Here is a 16,681-nt window from a genome sequence, read left to right on the forward strand (position 1 = left end):
GATCTTTCACTGTCTGTAAGCTCATGAGCCACAAGGGGGAGTGAGAATATTATGTGTGGAGAACAGATGATGATGATGATGTTGTTGATGACGAATTTTTTTCATTAAGCATTTTGGGTCTCTTACTGATAGAGCCTTGAGAGGTAAAGCTCCTCATCTCTCAGAGCTGTATTTACAGATAATAATTAGAATAAGGCTGGTCCATTGTGTGTGTCCTGCCTGTTTTTGGAGACACACTGAGATACAGTTTAGCCTGCAGGAAGGGCAGCAGGAGGAGCATTGGGGGGTTTCAGTTGGGATGTCATCTACTGCTGTGTACTGTCAAAGGAGCAGGTTGGCCTGATGTTTTTGTATGTCAGATATTTGTAGAAAATAAACATCTACACAAATAATGGAGTATAATGTTATGCTGCTTGTCTAGAATACTTAGATGTCATTTGCCTCCATGTCCTCAAATCCTTCTGTTAGTAAAACATTGGGAGACTTTTGAAAAACCAAGCTCTGACAGAGCCCAAGTGACTTTTAAGTTTTCTTTTTTAGTGCTGCACATCCAAAATATACATCCTCTGTATAAAAGGGAAGTATTTTAGGCTATTCAGGAGTTTTAGATAATTAGCTGGTATTTTAAAGGTATCTGATTACCCTGGAGAAGTAACACTTTTTTTTTTTCATCTTTCCATTCTACTTAGAATTGATTTAACTCTCACACAAACAAGCACTTTACTCTGACAGGACTGGGGAGACTTTCAAATACAGAAGTCTGAAGTTAACAATTATCTTAATGCCTTATTTTTATATGTGAGACAGCTCTGGTATGCTGGCCAGCAAAGCTAGTTAGACTAATGACAGCTAAGTCAGCAGGAAAGAGAAGGTATTACCCATAAACTGTGAACTAATTCTGAAAGAAAAGGAAATTCATGCCTTTTCATATTTTTTTTCCCAGTCCAAGGAACAAATTGAAGGAATAATAGGTGGGACGTTACAAAATTATTTCATGTTTGTGCGGGGGTTGGCAGACAGTAGGTGGAGCTCAAGAATACTTATGCTAGTTTTTGGTAGGCTCAATTAAACCTGGTGGTGGATTCATAGGGAAGTGTCTAGCAGGAAAGACGGACTTACTGCCAGATTACTTTGAAAAAAATTTGATCTTCTATTACTAAAACATATGAATCTCAAAGGCATTTGCATGTCTTAAAGTGCAAATTAAGACCTAGTAGGAAGCTCATAAGCAGGTTGGGCATTTATTTCTTGTACCTGCAGACCTGGGTTTTTATACAAGGCACATTTTCAAAGAGGTTTATTCAAGCAGCAGTGTAAACTAAATAGATGCAAATTCTGTTTTCTCACTATTCCTGTACAACTGCAGCTTATTTCTGAGACTGCCTCACGGAACCACGATAGAAAGGAGGAAGAAATTAAGCTGACCTCTCCCACACCACACCTTGCAATGCAAACAAGGGTCATTACAGCTGCAGCTCTGTCTGTTGGTTTATGATCAGACGCTGCACCAACAGCAGCATGCAGGAAGTGAGGTTATCTCAGAGAGCATGGAAGAGTCAGTTCTGTTAAGAATTGAGACAGGACTGGTAGGACATGAGCGGGGAGATGGGACTTTGTGTGCCTGTAGATATTTGAGTTAGGAACAGTTAAAAAGCCTTCTGACAGTGTTGTCATCCCCTTTCTTCCACTTATTCTACACTTAATAAATGTTCAGCTGTAAAGTTGGGCACTACCTGTATATGGAGGCATCTGCCCCCAGAGCTTTGTTAGAGGCAACGTGCCATATCTGCAGGACTTACTGCTAAAACCAGCTGGGAGTGAGCATTGTGAAGATGCTTGCATGGACAAATTATTTATCAGTTGTTCCCCGTTTCCTGACTTTTTCTTACATTAAAAAGAACAAACAACTAGTTATGGCAAGAACTCTTATGTATTAAATGAAAAATGTTTCAACTGAGGATTTAAGTTACTTTCTTTTCTTTGGTTTTTTTCTTTCAAATTTTACTCCTGTTGTACTTACCTACAAGCCCAGAGCTGCCATTTTGTAGCCACAGGCACTCAGACCATAGGTCATGCCCTGTGTGTGTAATGGGGACGTGTCTGTGGGACGTCACTCGTTCAGCAGCAGTGCTCAGGGCTGGCTCTGGACTGGATCTAATCAGATTTGTGCTCTTGACCCTTGTACAGTGCTTCTTTCATTTACAGCTGGCTTCCTGCCTGCATTGTTTACTTCCATTTAGTGCAGTGAAATGTAAAGCATTACATGTTTCGCTGAATATTGTTAGGCTGATTTGAATGCTTAAATGAATAGAGCATTGCAAAGCAAAGTGGCTAGCCAACAATTCCCTCATCTAATTTAGTCTGAAATTATTTCCCTTTCCCTAATATGAAATCACAAATCATCATTCTGTATGTGAATTCTAAGCACTCTCATGACTGTGACTTATATTTGGTTCAAAATAACCTCTTGTAGCTCTGGAGATTGTTTTGGTAACTTTAGACTGCTTGTGAGTTTTCTAGCATTTATATTCTCAAGGAGTGTGGTTGCTTTACTTGAGCACTTAGAATCTTGAAGCCACTTTTTTTTTTCCTTGTTTGATCAGTTGGATTAAATCAGCCTAAGAAGGTTCCCCATGAGCAGGTTCACACTATCCTGTGTGAGCACCTCAAACTCCTGCATATGCAATGTGCTGTGAGCAAGCTGGACACAGTTTAGGTGTGTCAAAGGAACACTGGGTAGTTTAAACTAGACCATGAAACTATCCTAAATAACTTCAGAGGCTTTGTAATAACAGACGGGGTTAGCAGAGACTCCTTAATTTCTGTTCCTAATGGGCTATTAAGAGCTCAACACAGAATATATGTTCAAGTGTCCTTGAACTGGCCATGGATTTCATTAACTTAAAAATCCTTTCTCATTAAGCTTCATTATCAAAGTTATGAAAAATAATCTAGCCAGCCATCCACAGAAATGATGAAGGGATTATCAGATAATTTAAGATTCTAGGAAGAATCTTTAAAAACTAAGAAATAAAGCTGATTGTTGACCGTTTGGTGCTGGAGAGCATTTAAAATACATCAATAGATGACTTAGCAAAAGGATTGTATTTGATGTTTCTAAGGTACCATAAACAGGGTTGTTTCTCATGTGCAGAGTCCAAGAACCCAAAGTACCAGCAAAAAATTGAAGGCCAGGGGAGTGAATATATGACTAAGCCATCCTTTGTTTCTCTGAGTCAATATTTAAAAATGTAAATCCTTAGCTATGTATGAAGCATGACTGGAGCAGCCTGAAGGCTGTCCTCAGTCATGATAGCCGTCAGTGCAGGACATACCATACTGTCACCCAGAGATTTCTCACATACTCTTTGAGATTCCTTCCTGGAATATTAATTCTCACACTGCTGTATCACAGTGTCTTGCAAAGGTTGTCATCCATTCATTGAGCTATCTAGGCAGAAGTCACACTAACCTTAATAAAAAGAAAAATACCTTTAGTTTAATTTTTAAACCATTTAAAAAGCATCAGCAGCTGCTGTATGGAATTGTACAGTATTCATTTTTAAGGTTCATTATTTCTGGCATTCTTTCAACATACATAATTTTTGATTATTTATTTCATTGCAGACATGAAATAAGGAACTGGCAGTTACCATTTCTATTAGACCTGCCACTCCAGTCCTCCTTTTTTTGAAATACTGGGGGCTTTTATTCTTGATGATGGATGAGAACCTTTGTTCAAATTTCAGTGTCGGTTTACACATTGATAGGTCATAATATTCCTGTCCTTTTTTTTCCCAACCCCATAGAGGATTCCTTTTTGGAACTTCTAATTCTTTTCAGAGCAGAAGTGATCCACCTTATTTGCACTGCTAAGTCAGCTCTTTCTGCTGCCAAAATAGCTAAGTCATCCTCATAGCCCTTCTTGTCACTTACTGTTTGCATTGCTTGTCTTGATAATTTCTGTTCTTGGTCTTGCAAGTGAAACCTTAGTGTGTGATGTTAATACTGTCTTGCCAGCATTGTAAAGCAAAAAACACTTTGACTCATGCAGTCTTGAATGTCATTTCCCTTTTTATCATCCCTCCCTCCTGCCCTTCCAGTTTTAAAATTGGATTAGGTTGTTACTATGAGAACATTTGATTAATATTCTTTAAAAATACAGTCCTTTATGAGATGTCCTGCCACAGTACCAGAAAATTTCAGTCAAGAAACAGGCATCACAGTTGAGGCTTTTTTGTTTGAAGTTTTGCAGGGTATCTTTTAATCTTTTCTTCTCTGGCTACTTGCTAAAGCAATCCTGTGGAGTTCCTCGAAGTGGAAAAATAACTCAAAGTAAATTAAAATACTCTGCAGCACAGTGCAAAAAGCAAAGGAGGGTACTTCCACATTCCTGTTATATTATCTACTTATTCATTGTTTGAGTTGGTCATAAAGTACTCTTCAGCAGGATTTCATCTTCAAAGTCAGTATTTTCAGCTTCTTTTCTGGCCAATCTTTTTTCTTGCCAGCTTTATTACTTCGCAGTCCATTTAATGTTCTGTTCTTTTACTCCTACCTTGTTTTCCTTTTCTCAGAAGAGTCTCTGGCATAACATCTCCTACCCATGGCCAAGTAGTCTGGCTACCTTTCTGAGCATTCTGGGCTTGGTGCTTCACCTGGTGGTAGGCACCTGGAAACCTTCCGTGATCAGATAGGTCAGAGAACTTTACACGTCCCTCTTCTATTTCCTTGTTATCAACACTGAGGTTTCCTCTTCAGGTAGGCACTCCATCCCATTTTCCTTGAAAGGCAGTGCACATTTCATGTCTTTTCTCAGTGCTGCTGCTTGGTTTGTGCACCAGTTCCTATTGCTGGATGCAGGCACTGAGGGCAATTCCCATTGTTCAGTCAGTGTGGGAAGGAGGCACTCTCTTACTAGGTGAGAGGTACCTTGCAAGTAATACCTGAGGCTATCAATAAGTATTTGTGTCCTCCTAATTATGTCATATACTTTTTACTGATGAAAAAGACAAGCAAGTATTCATTTTAACCTCTCCTTGGGATTAATTTATTCCTAATCCAAGATCTAGAATATCTGTGACTTCCATAATTTTTGGTACCACCCCAGTAACAATTGATTTATCTCTTCAAAGTTTCTCATTCTTAAGTGTCACAGGCTGTCTTGTACTCCTCAGTCCAGTCCATTTGGTTTCCTTTCACCAGATCTGTTGATTAGGCTGCTGTGGAGGTGATGTCTTGTCTCTTGCAGTTGTAATTACCCAAGTTGTTTGCCTCTTTTTTGCCCTGGTTCTTGAGAGAGCCTTGAGGTATGTCAGGCAGATTCTTTGCTGATGAGCAGTTTGCTGACTGGTCAATAAGCTATGAACTGTGCTGTCCAGGAGAATGGAATCACAGGCATAAATAAAACTGCTGCTTTTTATTTGGTTGCGGTGCTTACTTTTACTTTGCCAAGTCAGACGTGTTTGTGAATTCAGTTCTTTCTTTCTCAAGCAGTTTGCACAATGCCATGGGACTATCACCAAAATAAAGCTGTCCACTGAGAGTTTTAAATAGTGAAGGTACCTTGGTTACCTGACAATGACACTGACAATGTTTACAGGGTTGGTTTCTTGCTATGTTTTTCAAGGACTCTCTGCCAGAAGCTTCCTAATTAAAAATAAACAGATTTACCATTTTCCTTGGTTACCAAAGCTCAGTTCCTACAGTTGTCAAACAGTAATCAACTGCTTTTCCTCTTTTTTTTTTTTATGTGTGTATAAATGATGATGCAGGCAGAGATGTTGCATGATTGAGCTGGAGCAACTGATTAAGCCTTTATCAGCGCTGGGAGACAGTCAGGTACTGTAACTCATCAAGAAGGGAAGTTTGGCTTGTGCTGATGCCTTAAACGCATCTCTGAGGCAGGGAATGCCAAGCTAGAGGAGTAGGATTTCACTGGTGAGTGGAACAGATCACATGAGGATTCTGGCACTATCTCTATGGCATGCTGGAAGCCAGTGCTCCCTGAATTGATGGGATCAGCTTCAGCTGTGGGAAGTGTCCCAGACTGAGTAGGGGGTGTAGCAGCACCGGTAGGCAGTGGTGACACTGAAGAGCTGAGCCTCAGAGCACTGCTAGCAGTGACTGTTCATCTTCAGTCTGGAGGAACCACAGGCAGCAGAACTGAAAATGCCAAAGGATTATAATGTTTTTCAAATGCTGATTGCAGCACTTTGCTGCTTTTATCATCGTAAGTCTATTATCAGAGTTAAGGTAGGTGCTCTTTTTCAACTGCAGTGTGCTAGTCAGTAACCTTTCAGTTTTTGTTTACAAGTGTTTGTTTTTATACCGTGGTTGGGTACAGAGTGTTTCTCTTATAAAGAACACCTTTACAATTCACTGTTGTCTCAGAGAGAAGCTTGAACAACAAAACTGCTTGAAAACTTGCAGTTTTGTGAGTCTGAAGCTGGCTGTCTTTATGTTTAGGGACTAAGGGAAAATGCCCTCTAAGGAACTTGCTGAGGAGGATTTTAGCAAATTTTCAAGTTTTCAGACCATTTGGTTCCCTAACTTTTTTCATCAGTATAAGGAAAACACAGGCAATTGTACTCAGGATTGCAGGTGTTTCTTAAATGCTTCAGATAATTTTAGATTTGTCCTTATATTTTAGATATTTTTAAATTGCAAGATACACAAAGTCATGTGCTCCTAAGAAGGTTTGGATTGGAATGAGTCTTTGAAGGTCATCTAGTCCAATCCTCCTGCCACGGGCAGGGACATAATTTACTTTATGCAAAAATGCTCCATATGCCCTGTAAGTAGAGGAAAAGCCTTATAATAATTTTAAGTCACAGTAACAGAAGTGTCTAAGTGCCTTGGGAATTGTTGTCATGTGGGGCATCTAACTACTTTTGATGATCTGTGAATTACACTTTTAAATCTTCTTATTTAAGATTAGCATGTGAATTATTCTTTAACACCGTGGAGCACTCGCAGTAAGGAAGGATGTGAAGGTTGCTGTCTTCTGGCCCTGGCTTTCAAACTTTGATGGAAGCACTTGAAGTTGGGAACAGCTGTCCCCTTCTCTTACAAGACTTCAGTGATTTAGCCTTATAACTGTCCATTTCCGAAAGTGGGGTGTGGGGCTAGACTTTTTGGGCACTCTGCAAAGTGATTTTGGTCAGATTTGTTTCTTCTGACTGGGACAGATGTCAGCAATTATCATCACAATAGAATGCTAAAGATGCTTTATTGTGCTGTAATTGTTTTTTCATTCTTGTTTTCAGGCTTAATTCTCCAGTTCTAGAACTTTTTAAATGACATTGGGGTTTATTGTTGGCTGTCACAGCAGTTAGAAAACTTGTTCTTGACCATGCAGATGCCCTTTATTTAACTTGGCATGAATTTCTAATACCTAAAATAACGGTGCTGTTGTCATGGCAACTCTCCATTTAGTCTACTCCATATAGTCTCTAGAGAAACTGAAACATTAATAGTGTTTGCTGTATGGAGGGTGAAAAATAAAACCTTTTATGTAGAAACAAATTACAGTTGGGATCTTTCAAAAATAATATTCTATTTAAAGAGATTTGCAGCATTTAAAATATATTTGAATGCATGTGTTCCAGTATGCAGATTTAGCAATAGTTAAATTTGATGAACTGCTATTTGAAGAAGTTTGGATGGGAGGGAACTGGGGTGCATTTGCTGAGGAGAAAGTGGCTGTAGGTATAGAAACAGCATGTGGTCAAATCAAGTAAGGTCTGAACCTTGGGGCCCATGGTATGGATTCTGTGAAATGCTGAAGGGCCTAGGATGCTATGAACAATAAAATGGTGTGAAATAAAGTCATCAGTTGTTAATTTTTTTATTATTTTTTTAATCTTTTAAAAAGTTAAGCAAAATCAATTTGTGTAATTAGATGAAGTTAATTCTTGGTTTTAATAGTAATTACAAGTGGAATGAAATACCAAATTGATCCACAAATAAACATGCTGAAGTTCTCAACTACCCCTGAGAGATTCAGACATTTTTCTGCATTGAGCTAAATTTATTATGTTATCCAATTTAATTGAAAGCAGCATGTGGGCAATCTCAGAGATGCCTTGTTGTGTCCCACCAAAGCACAGGAAGCAGTACAGCACTTGAGCACTCATTTCAGTGTGTGAAACTGAGGTCTCAACAGCAGATATTTGGGTTATTTCCCCATTCATTAATAGAAAATATAATGATCAGTGCAGAACATCTGAACTTGGATCAACTCATTATTGAGTCATGATGTGCCAGTACCTTTAATGATCCCATTTGGTTTTTCATAGCTGTTTATTGTCAAGGTCAGCTTTTACATTGAGGGAAATAGAGAAACTTCAAGGCAAGGGGGCTTCTGTTTGTGTTTAAAATAGAAGTGAAGAGAAAATACTAAATTGTGACTTGTGCCACTTGCAAGCCAAAATCTTTTTCTTTAAATTTCCATTTTTTGGAAGAGGAGAAGTACATTAAGACTAAATCAGTGATAAATGGTGACTTAAAAAATGTGGAGGTGTAAATTAATGAAATCAACTTTGCCACAAGACAGGGTTTTTTTAGTACTAGTCAGTATGGTTGTCATGATCAGAGGGGGAAGGGCCTTGAAGTTCAAGTATTTTCATTCTTAATTCTCTGCTATGATTCACCCTCAGCTGAAGCTGCACAAAAGGGGAAAGCCACTCCAGTTCTCAGGACTGCCAAGTGTTAGAACTTGCAGCAGGCTGATGTAGCACATCAGTGAGTAATGCACTAATGCTGTGAATGTGACATGAGTAAGAAGCCTTTTATAAGCAGCTCCTTACTCTAGTGCCATCTCTTATCTTGGGTGAATTGCAAACACTTTTTATAGATAGTAGATCTTAATTAATATTTCTTCAGTGTGCAGTGATCTAAATCTGTTCACTGGCATCCTCAGGCTTCATATATCCAGTTTCAGCATGTGTGTGGAGGCAGTTGGGTTTGATAACACTGAGTTACATGTAATCACCACTCAGCATTGTCAGTCTGCCTTTTCAGTGTTAGATTTGTTATTGTTGGAGAGGGGCAGATGTGAAAAGACTGACTGCTCAAAATTATGTGAAATTTTGTATAGCTCCCTGAGCTTTGATTTCCCATTGTCTTGTTGCAGAGTTTGAGTTTTGATGAGTCTTATATTATAAAATTCTTTTCAATTTCCCATGGTAATTTTATAGCTACACTGCAGTAAAAGTTCGATTATCTTCTATCATAAATATGTAGATAGCACAGGGTCCACTGGTGCTCTGCTAGTGACTTCTGTTTGATGGGAATGGCAATATTCTTCAGTAGGTATTTATGTATTTAATTTCTTGGTACTACCTATTATTTAGGTATGCCTCAGATTAAAACAACAACAAAAAACCTTATATAACTGCTAATATAATTTACATTTGGAAATGCAAATCTCTAGGGTCACTGAGTGGGGAATTATGATTTGACTAACACTCAACTCGGTATTTCTCAGGGTCTGTATTCCAGAAATTAAGCTCTCCTAGCTCTGAATGTGGTTACAAAGAAATGTGAGGATTTGTTGTAAGTGTGGTGGTGTACTGGAAAATAGTTGTTGAATCCACTAGAATTAAGTTTTCCCATTACCTTCACTTAACATTAAACTGATCTTTGTACTAAAGGTCTTTTTTTAGTTCCCTCATTCTAAATAAGTATCTTGCTTATTAGTTGTCATGGTTTGAGCCCAGCTGGCAGCTGTGCACCAAGCAGCCACTCACCCACCCCACCCCAGCAGAATGGAGAGGAGAATCAAAACTAAACCTTCTAGGTTGACAAAAGAACAGTTTATTAATTGAAATTAAGTAAAATATAATAATAATAGTAAGTAATAATAATGAAAGAGGAAAAAACCCAAGTGATGCCCAATACAGTTGTTCACCACCCACTGACTGATGTCAGACCCTGTCCCTGGACTCCTATCAGCCCTGCTTCCAGGTAATTCCCCATTTTATATACTGGGCATGATGTTCTGTGGTGTGCAATATCCCTTTGGTCAGTTCAGGTCAGCTGTCATGTCTGTGCTCCCTCCCAGCTTTTTGTGCACCTCCTCACTGGCACAGCATGAGACACAAAGAAAGTCCTTAACTTAGGATAAACATGACTTAGCAGCAATCAAGACCATCAGTGTGTTATCAACATTGTTCTCATACTGAATCCAAAACACTGCACTGTACCAGCTACTGAGAAGAAATTAACTCTGTAACAGCCAAAAAATTGGCTGCCTTCCCGTGAACACAGGCAACTTCTGTTGTTCATAGCAGCAGAGTGAGACCATGCGTATGATGGAGTTTATTTGATTTGTAAAGAGCCATTGCAGTTCTGGAGAAAGTTTTCATGGTAATTTGTTATCTTTTCATTAGTAACCTCAGAAGTTGTCACCAGTTACCTAAAGAAGCATGCAGAAACCTGGTGGCTTCAAAATTGCCATTCCCCTGTATTAATTCATCTCTGAGTAAATCACTCATTCTGTACCTCCTCTTACTTAACACAGCACTTGCTGTAGTCCTGTGTGAACTTTGTGCCCTCTGGAAGGTTACAGAAAGCTGCCTCTGTGAAGAACGTTCCAGCAGCTATGGTTCAATTTCCAAGTCAATCAGAATATGGATTCCTGTCTTTTTCCAGTTAGTTCTTTCCAGTTAGTTCTTTCTCAAACAAAAGCTATTCAGAAATCACTGTCTGTTTTTGTTTTGTGAGGCCTTGGCCAATGATGCTGCTTTTCTGTACAGGAGAAAATAAGATTGACGAGAATGTTTTTGAGCAATATTGGAGCATTTGGTTCTACATGTAAGTGCTCAGTGCGAGTGTGTTGTGTTTGGTGGCCAGTTAGTAGAGTTATAAGTGAAATGATACACATTGCACTCATTATAAATTCATGTGATTGAATGTTTTTAAATGCTTGTATTCATAGTGACAGATAGGCAGTCTGGTTAGGATCACAAGGGCACAGGATTAAAGACTGAAAGGATCTCTGCAGCCAGTGAATTATATATTGATCCAGAATTGGAACTTTGACAATAGAATGTTAATTTTCTGTATGGACAAGTTAACTGCTCTCTAGTGGCTTGGAATTAGAGAAATTTCATTCTTTTTCACTTTTCCAGATGTTCTTGGTGTCCAGTGTCTCTGTGTCCTCTCTCTTCTTTCCTGTCTCATATGTTTGTCTTCCCTCCTGGTGTTTCCTGTTCTTGCCCCAGCGTCTCCTTCATATTTTCTGTCAATTGGTCTTTCTGTAAAATTATCCAGTTGGCTAAAAGATATGTAAATCTTACAAAATTTAAGTTGTTCATTAATCACAAAGTTTGTCCCATCTCCTCATTTGTTTGGAGGCTCTGTAGGACCTAGTGATTTTACCCAGTCAGAAAGTCACAGTTCAGCATTCATGGTGTACTTAAGCAACATAGCAGGCCTACAGTGTTGGAGAAAAGAGCAATTGATGAGGAATCTTAAATATGTTTGGTTTAGATGGATTCAGTACATTTACTAAAACTTTAAACAAAGTACTAAAATTTTGGGAAAGGTATGGACTTGACTTTCTTCCTCAGACCACACTTCAGTTTTCACAAAGCTGTTCTCATTTATCCCTAATAACCATTTTATTTTCTTTTTTCCTGAAACCTTTTTTTCCTTTAAGGCAACAGGAAATCAGGTGGTTCCAAGGCTGCCTGTTGGGCTCATTTAACTGTCACCTGGCAGAGCTGTGTAAAGCACCAGGAAGTAATTGAGATTGGACGGGATGTGGCCCCCTTTAGTCTTGTACCCATAACAGACCTTGGCTGTGCTTTGCGTAAATAATGCTTTGCCAGAGGGATACAGAGAGAGATGATGTGAATTTTGGCTTCATCTCAGCTGAATGAGGGGCTCTAGCATGACAGATTTTGGACCACTTCCAAACAGGGTCTCAAATTAAAAGCCTTTCCCTCATAATTCAAATTGGTTTAGGAAAAAAAAAGAAGAAAAAAAATTCCACATCCAAACAAATACACCTTAAACACATAATAATAAATAAATAAATAAAGCAAACACATCATCACCTTAGAGAGTAATTAGTTAATATCAATACAGAAATAACTGTGAGACTTCTCTTTGTTTACTACCAGCCTCATACAGGCCTCATTCAGCACAGTCTAATGTGAAAAATTCCATTAGGATGGTTGACACAGGAGCTTGGTATAGCAAGTTGCCTTTGAAGAGTGCCAAACACTCACATGAAAGTAACCCCTTGGATGCATAAGCAGCAGATTATTGTGAGAAATTCCCATCAAAATATATTGACAAATTTCAGAGGCACAGCATATTGTGGTAGGTAAATAAAGTCCTCTTCAAATTTACCCTAAATGAGTTCATAGTTTGATGTTTTATTTCATTAAACTTTGATATTTTCTAGGTTTTGGTATGCTAGATTAACATTTGCCTGGGAAAAAAAAAGTAAAATAATATGTGACATTAAGGATAGCTCGTTTCATCCATAAGCACAGTTTGCTATTGGATTAATGGCCCTGAAGTAGAAATCTTTGTGAAATATAATAAACTGCCAAGGAGTTTCTTAGTTTATAACTATTGACTGAAATTTTTTTCTCTCCTTCTAAAGTCTTGGCTCTCTAGGTTTTCCACAGTGTATGTAAGTAGGCTTGAGGGCTTTTGCCAGAGGGTGATAATATTGTATCACTAGGTAGTTATGTATTTTTATTTTAAGGACCTGTTCACAAAACAGGTCTGTTCACAAAAGCTCAGCATGGCAGAAATATCTTAAAATAGCACCAGGACTGGAAACAATGCAACTAAAATGTGAACAAACAGTTCTGGAAAGCACACACTTATGGGGAGTTGTTTGTAGGCCAGGAAGAGCATCTGTATTTGAAAACAGTGGCTGCTGACTTGATTTGCTTTTTTATTCCAGGGATATCTGACAGGGTTGTTACTATTAAAAATCTCAAAATATTTAAACTGGAAGCTTCCCTGTGTTGCTTCAACCATGTTTTGTTGAAAAATACATGAAAGTCTTTAGTTTTTCCCTAGATTATTTTAAAATTTCTTTTTACCATCCACTTCAATACCTAGTTGTAGATGTAAATTCAGCTTTCTTTCTGTCATTGAGTAGGAGCCAAAAAAGTGTCTTAAGCAAAGAAATAAAACAAGGAGATAGTACTAAGTTTGTCACTGGGTAGTGCAAATTTACAGCCTACCATTGCTGCCCATTAACTTTTGGGTGCTATTGGGAAATGAGGCTGAAGCATCTGCATCATGCTGTGTGGAATAAGTCACCTTTTCTTTTGAAACAAAGCCCACTGGCCTAGTTAATAATTGTTGTAAGCCTACCCTCTTCTTTATTTCCAGGCTCACATGCTTTCACAGGCTGTCCCTGGAGTGATTTTTGAGTCTTGCATGGTGTGGAGTTCAGGGTCTGCAGAGATTCTTGCAGAGCAGAGGCCTTGGGTGTAGAGTGTAGCAGAGAAAGGTGTTGGCTGCTGAGATTACAGACAGTTCATCAGTCACCATTGTCCTTCTGTAGGTTCTGTAAGAAATCACTCTCAGTGAACAAAAAACTGTCCAGGAAGACATGCTATTACTGAACTTGCTCACCTAGGCAGCTTTCCCCTTGTGTATGCTGGGATTTGTGCTAGCCACTGGAGTTCTTTCACTAAGTTCTGAGTTGCATAAAGATGATTTAAGTGTGTTTGCTTCATCTCAGGAGACGTCTGGCCTCTCTGGCAATCAGAGCATATTCCACGTGGTAGATGATGGTGGAGAGGGTTTTTAACAAACCAATAGTTAAGAATGTTAACCAAACCAATTTAGTTGGTTTGGATTCCTTAAATGTTTTTCTTGCTGTCTTGTTAGATGTAGTTCAAGTTCAATATATGTTTCATTAACTTCATTTGAGTAGTGAAAAATCCATTCAACTACCAGAAGAAACTTCAGGTTTCTGTGCTGTATTTGTAATTATTGTGTATCTCTAAGTGGATCATCCTGCTGTTTTTGAGATAATTCATGTCAGTACCATGGATGAAACTAGTCCATTTCATCCTATGTAGGTCTTTGGTTCTTCATCCTATAGTTGTTTTTGTTGGCTAAAAGTATAACTTTCCTAGGCTAATTCAGTTACTGTATCTTTGTATCCCATAGTCTGTTCTATTTTCGGTAGCTCTGCCTACCACTGAGCTACAGTGAGATGCTTTTGGAAAGATGGTAACAATTTCTGTAGTAGCTTTGGGTTCTTCAAGATCTCTATTCAGTCAAAAGCATCTTTTGAATCCTTAAATACAATTCACATTAAAGTAGTAGTTCCTCCAGAAGAGCAGCAAAACACACAGCTCTGACTTTAAGATCTTGTTATACCATTGCAGCTGGATGTTTCTGTTTACCCTGGAGGGGCTATTTTAAAAGTTCCCTAGCCACTTCCTTGTGCAGTCAGGGGAAAAGGTGCTTTTGAAAAGCCTCAGCTCTGTTTGTGTGCTCTTCACTCTACCTACAGCTTGTGTAGATGCTACAATACTTGCTATCATTCTCTAAGACATGTGGTAGTGAAAGGACTCCTAATTTCAGAATCATTGCCAGTCGTCTTTAAATGGGTTCCCAGCCATTTGAGTTGGGAAATAAAAGTGATAGGTGTGTGCCAGAGGTCCTTCACCTGTGCTGGTCTGATAGGTCACAAGGGTTTGGAGTGGAGAGAGCATTTTTGGCCTTCCCTGACTATGTTTTGACACTTGAGTATGCTTTTGGACTTCAGTCCTCAACAAGCCTCTTCTGTGGCTCCTTGTACATCCAGTAACTTCACCTCTTCATGTTGTACATGGGTTTATGAAGGAGCCCTTTCAGTGAAGGTCTTGTTTCTCTAGTGGCATGGTTTTTTTCTGCAGTCTTCTCATAAAGCATGGAAAGAGTTGATGCAAAACCTTAATGTACAAAAGCACAAAGAATTTGCTCCTTGATGAACGTGCTTGTCCGTTTTGAACCAGATTTGTATGGACAAATAACACCATATTCTGGTTCACAGAAGGGAAGCTAAGGTGAAAACTGATTCTTTACCAGCTTGTTTTTATCTTTTGCCTTTCTATGTTAGCTACTAGTGTTTGCCTAAGAGAAGCCTTAGTTTTCTCTGAGAAAAGTAGAGAGAAGAGGACAGTTTATCTCAGAATTTCTCTGGGCTCCCAGCATGTTTAAATTATCTTGGCAGCAGGATGCCTCCTCTGGCATTATTCCACTAAAAATCTGCTGTCTGGTCGTCTGTTGTAATTCAGTCTGCCTGAAATTGCAGGGAAGGTCGTTGAAAGAAGTGTTAAATGTGTGCCACCTGCTCCCACAGTTAGGTGCTGTGAGTATTCACTGTGAAGAAGAAATTCGTGGAAAGAACAGGAATTGATGGGCAAGCCTTCCCAGCTCTTTTTTAAATAATGCATGTGTTCTTCATTTGAATCAGTGTGTCAGTTAAAGGACCCCATGAGCCTTGGCTCATATCCAGACCTAAGAAAAAAATCCATAATGCACAGGAGCAAAACGCTGCATTTTGCTGGAGGGCCCCTCTCTCTCTGCTTATCCCTCTCTCTTTTTTTTTTAATGGTCTTTCTCTGAAGAGAGGGTATACTCTGATTCTTTGATCAGTGTTGAACATGTTCTCAGGCTTTTGAAACTTTTCAGCACAACAAAGATGGGCTGGAGTCCCAGCCCTTGGAGAATGAAAGGAAGTTCAAAGTACTTCCCTCCTCTGAGTGCTTATGAAGGAGAATGTGGCTACTCCAGAGAAGATCCTGCACCTCACTGCTAGCAAGACTGCATCCATAAGGATTAGCCAGCCGGAGTGGGCCAGCATGAAAGCTGTGCTCCAAAAAGAAATTAAGATAGAAATTTTCCAGAAAATTGCACAGTAGTTGTAAGTGGTGATGGAGATACCTTCAAGCAAAACTCATGCCTCTTGTGCTAAGGAGCAACAAGAGCTTTTGTCCTTTAGGAAGGGAACATCTTGGATGTGCAGATTTAATGACTGTTAGGAGGAAGCCCTTTAAGATTGAAATTTTACTTTGGCAAATTGGTTCTTTGGCAACAGAAATATTGAACGACTAAATGTGTCCACTTAGCCTGTCTTGATGCATTTGGAATGTTCTTAACTGGATGGGTTCAAAGGGGGCTGCTGGGAAAGAATCTGAATTTAAAATGGAAGTTTAAACAGGAGGAAGAATAGAAGGAGCAGGGCATTTGGGTCCAGCTCCATATTTTGGATATAGTTAGAGTTCTTATTGGAAAGAGGAAGTAAGAGCAGTGACTTTGTAGGTGTGTCACTATGAGTTTGGTGCACAGGCAGAACACTGTGCTCTGTTCCGCGCGGTGTAGAACAATCACACGTTATCTCACACAATGCTGGGCTTTGCAAACACAATCTGGAGAGCAAAGCCAAGCCAGCCTGCTGAAAGCAGCACCTGCATTCCAGTGCAGGTCATATGATGGAAGTCATAACCCAGGTAAAATGTTAATCACTAAACTTGGCACAGTTGAAGCTTTTAATCTTTTATTGCAGTTTTCTAGGGAGAGGCAAGTTATGGACAACAGCCCGGAAAAGCTGAAGAAGGAGCTGGAGGAAGAGCTGCAGCTGAGCAGTGAGGACTTGCGCAGCCATGCCTGGTACCACGGACGCATTCCCCGGCAGGTACGTGCT

At 39.2% G+C, this 16,681-nt stretch overlaps 1 protein-coding gene across 1 annotated transcript in view; it reads left to right on the forward strand.

Moving 5' to 3' along the window:
• The window catches only part of BCAR3 (BCAR3 adaptor protein, NSP family member), a 92,556-nt gene that overhangs the window by 54,150 nt on the left and 21,725 nt on the right, over positions 1–16,681 (forward strand). Inside the window, 1 exon segment of the mRNA XM_054515753.1 lies at positions 16,544–16,672. Within this exon segment, the coding sequence (XP_054371728.1) occupies positions 16,544–16,672 (129 nt within the window).

Source organism: Molothrus ater, chromosome 9 (genome assembly GCF_012460135.2).
Source record: "Molothrus ater isolate BHLD 08-10-18 breed brown headed cowbird chromosome 9, BPBGC_Mater_1.1, whole genome shotgun sequence".
NCBI lineage: Eukaryota > Metazoa > Chordata > Aves > Passeriformes > Icteridae > Molothrus > Molothrus ater.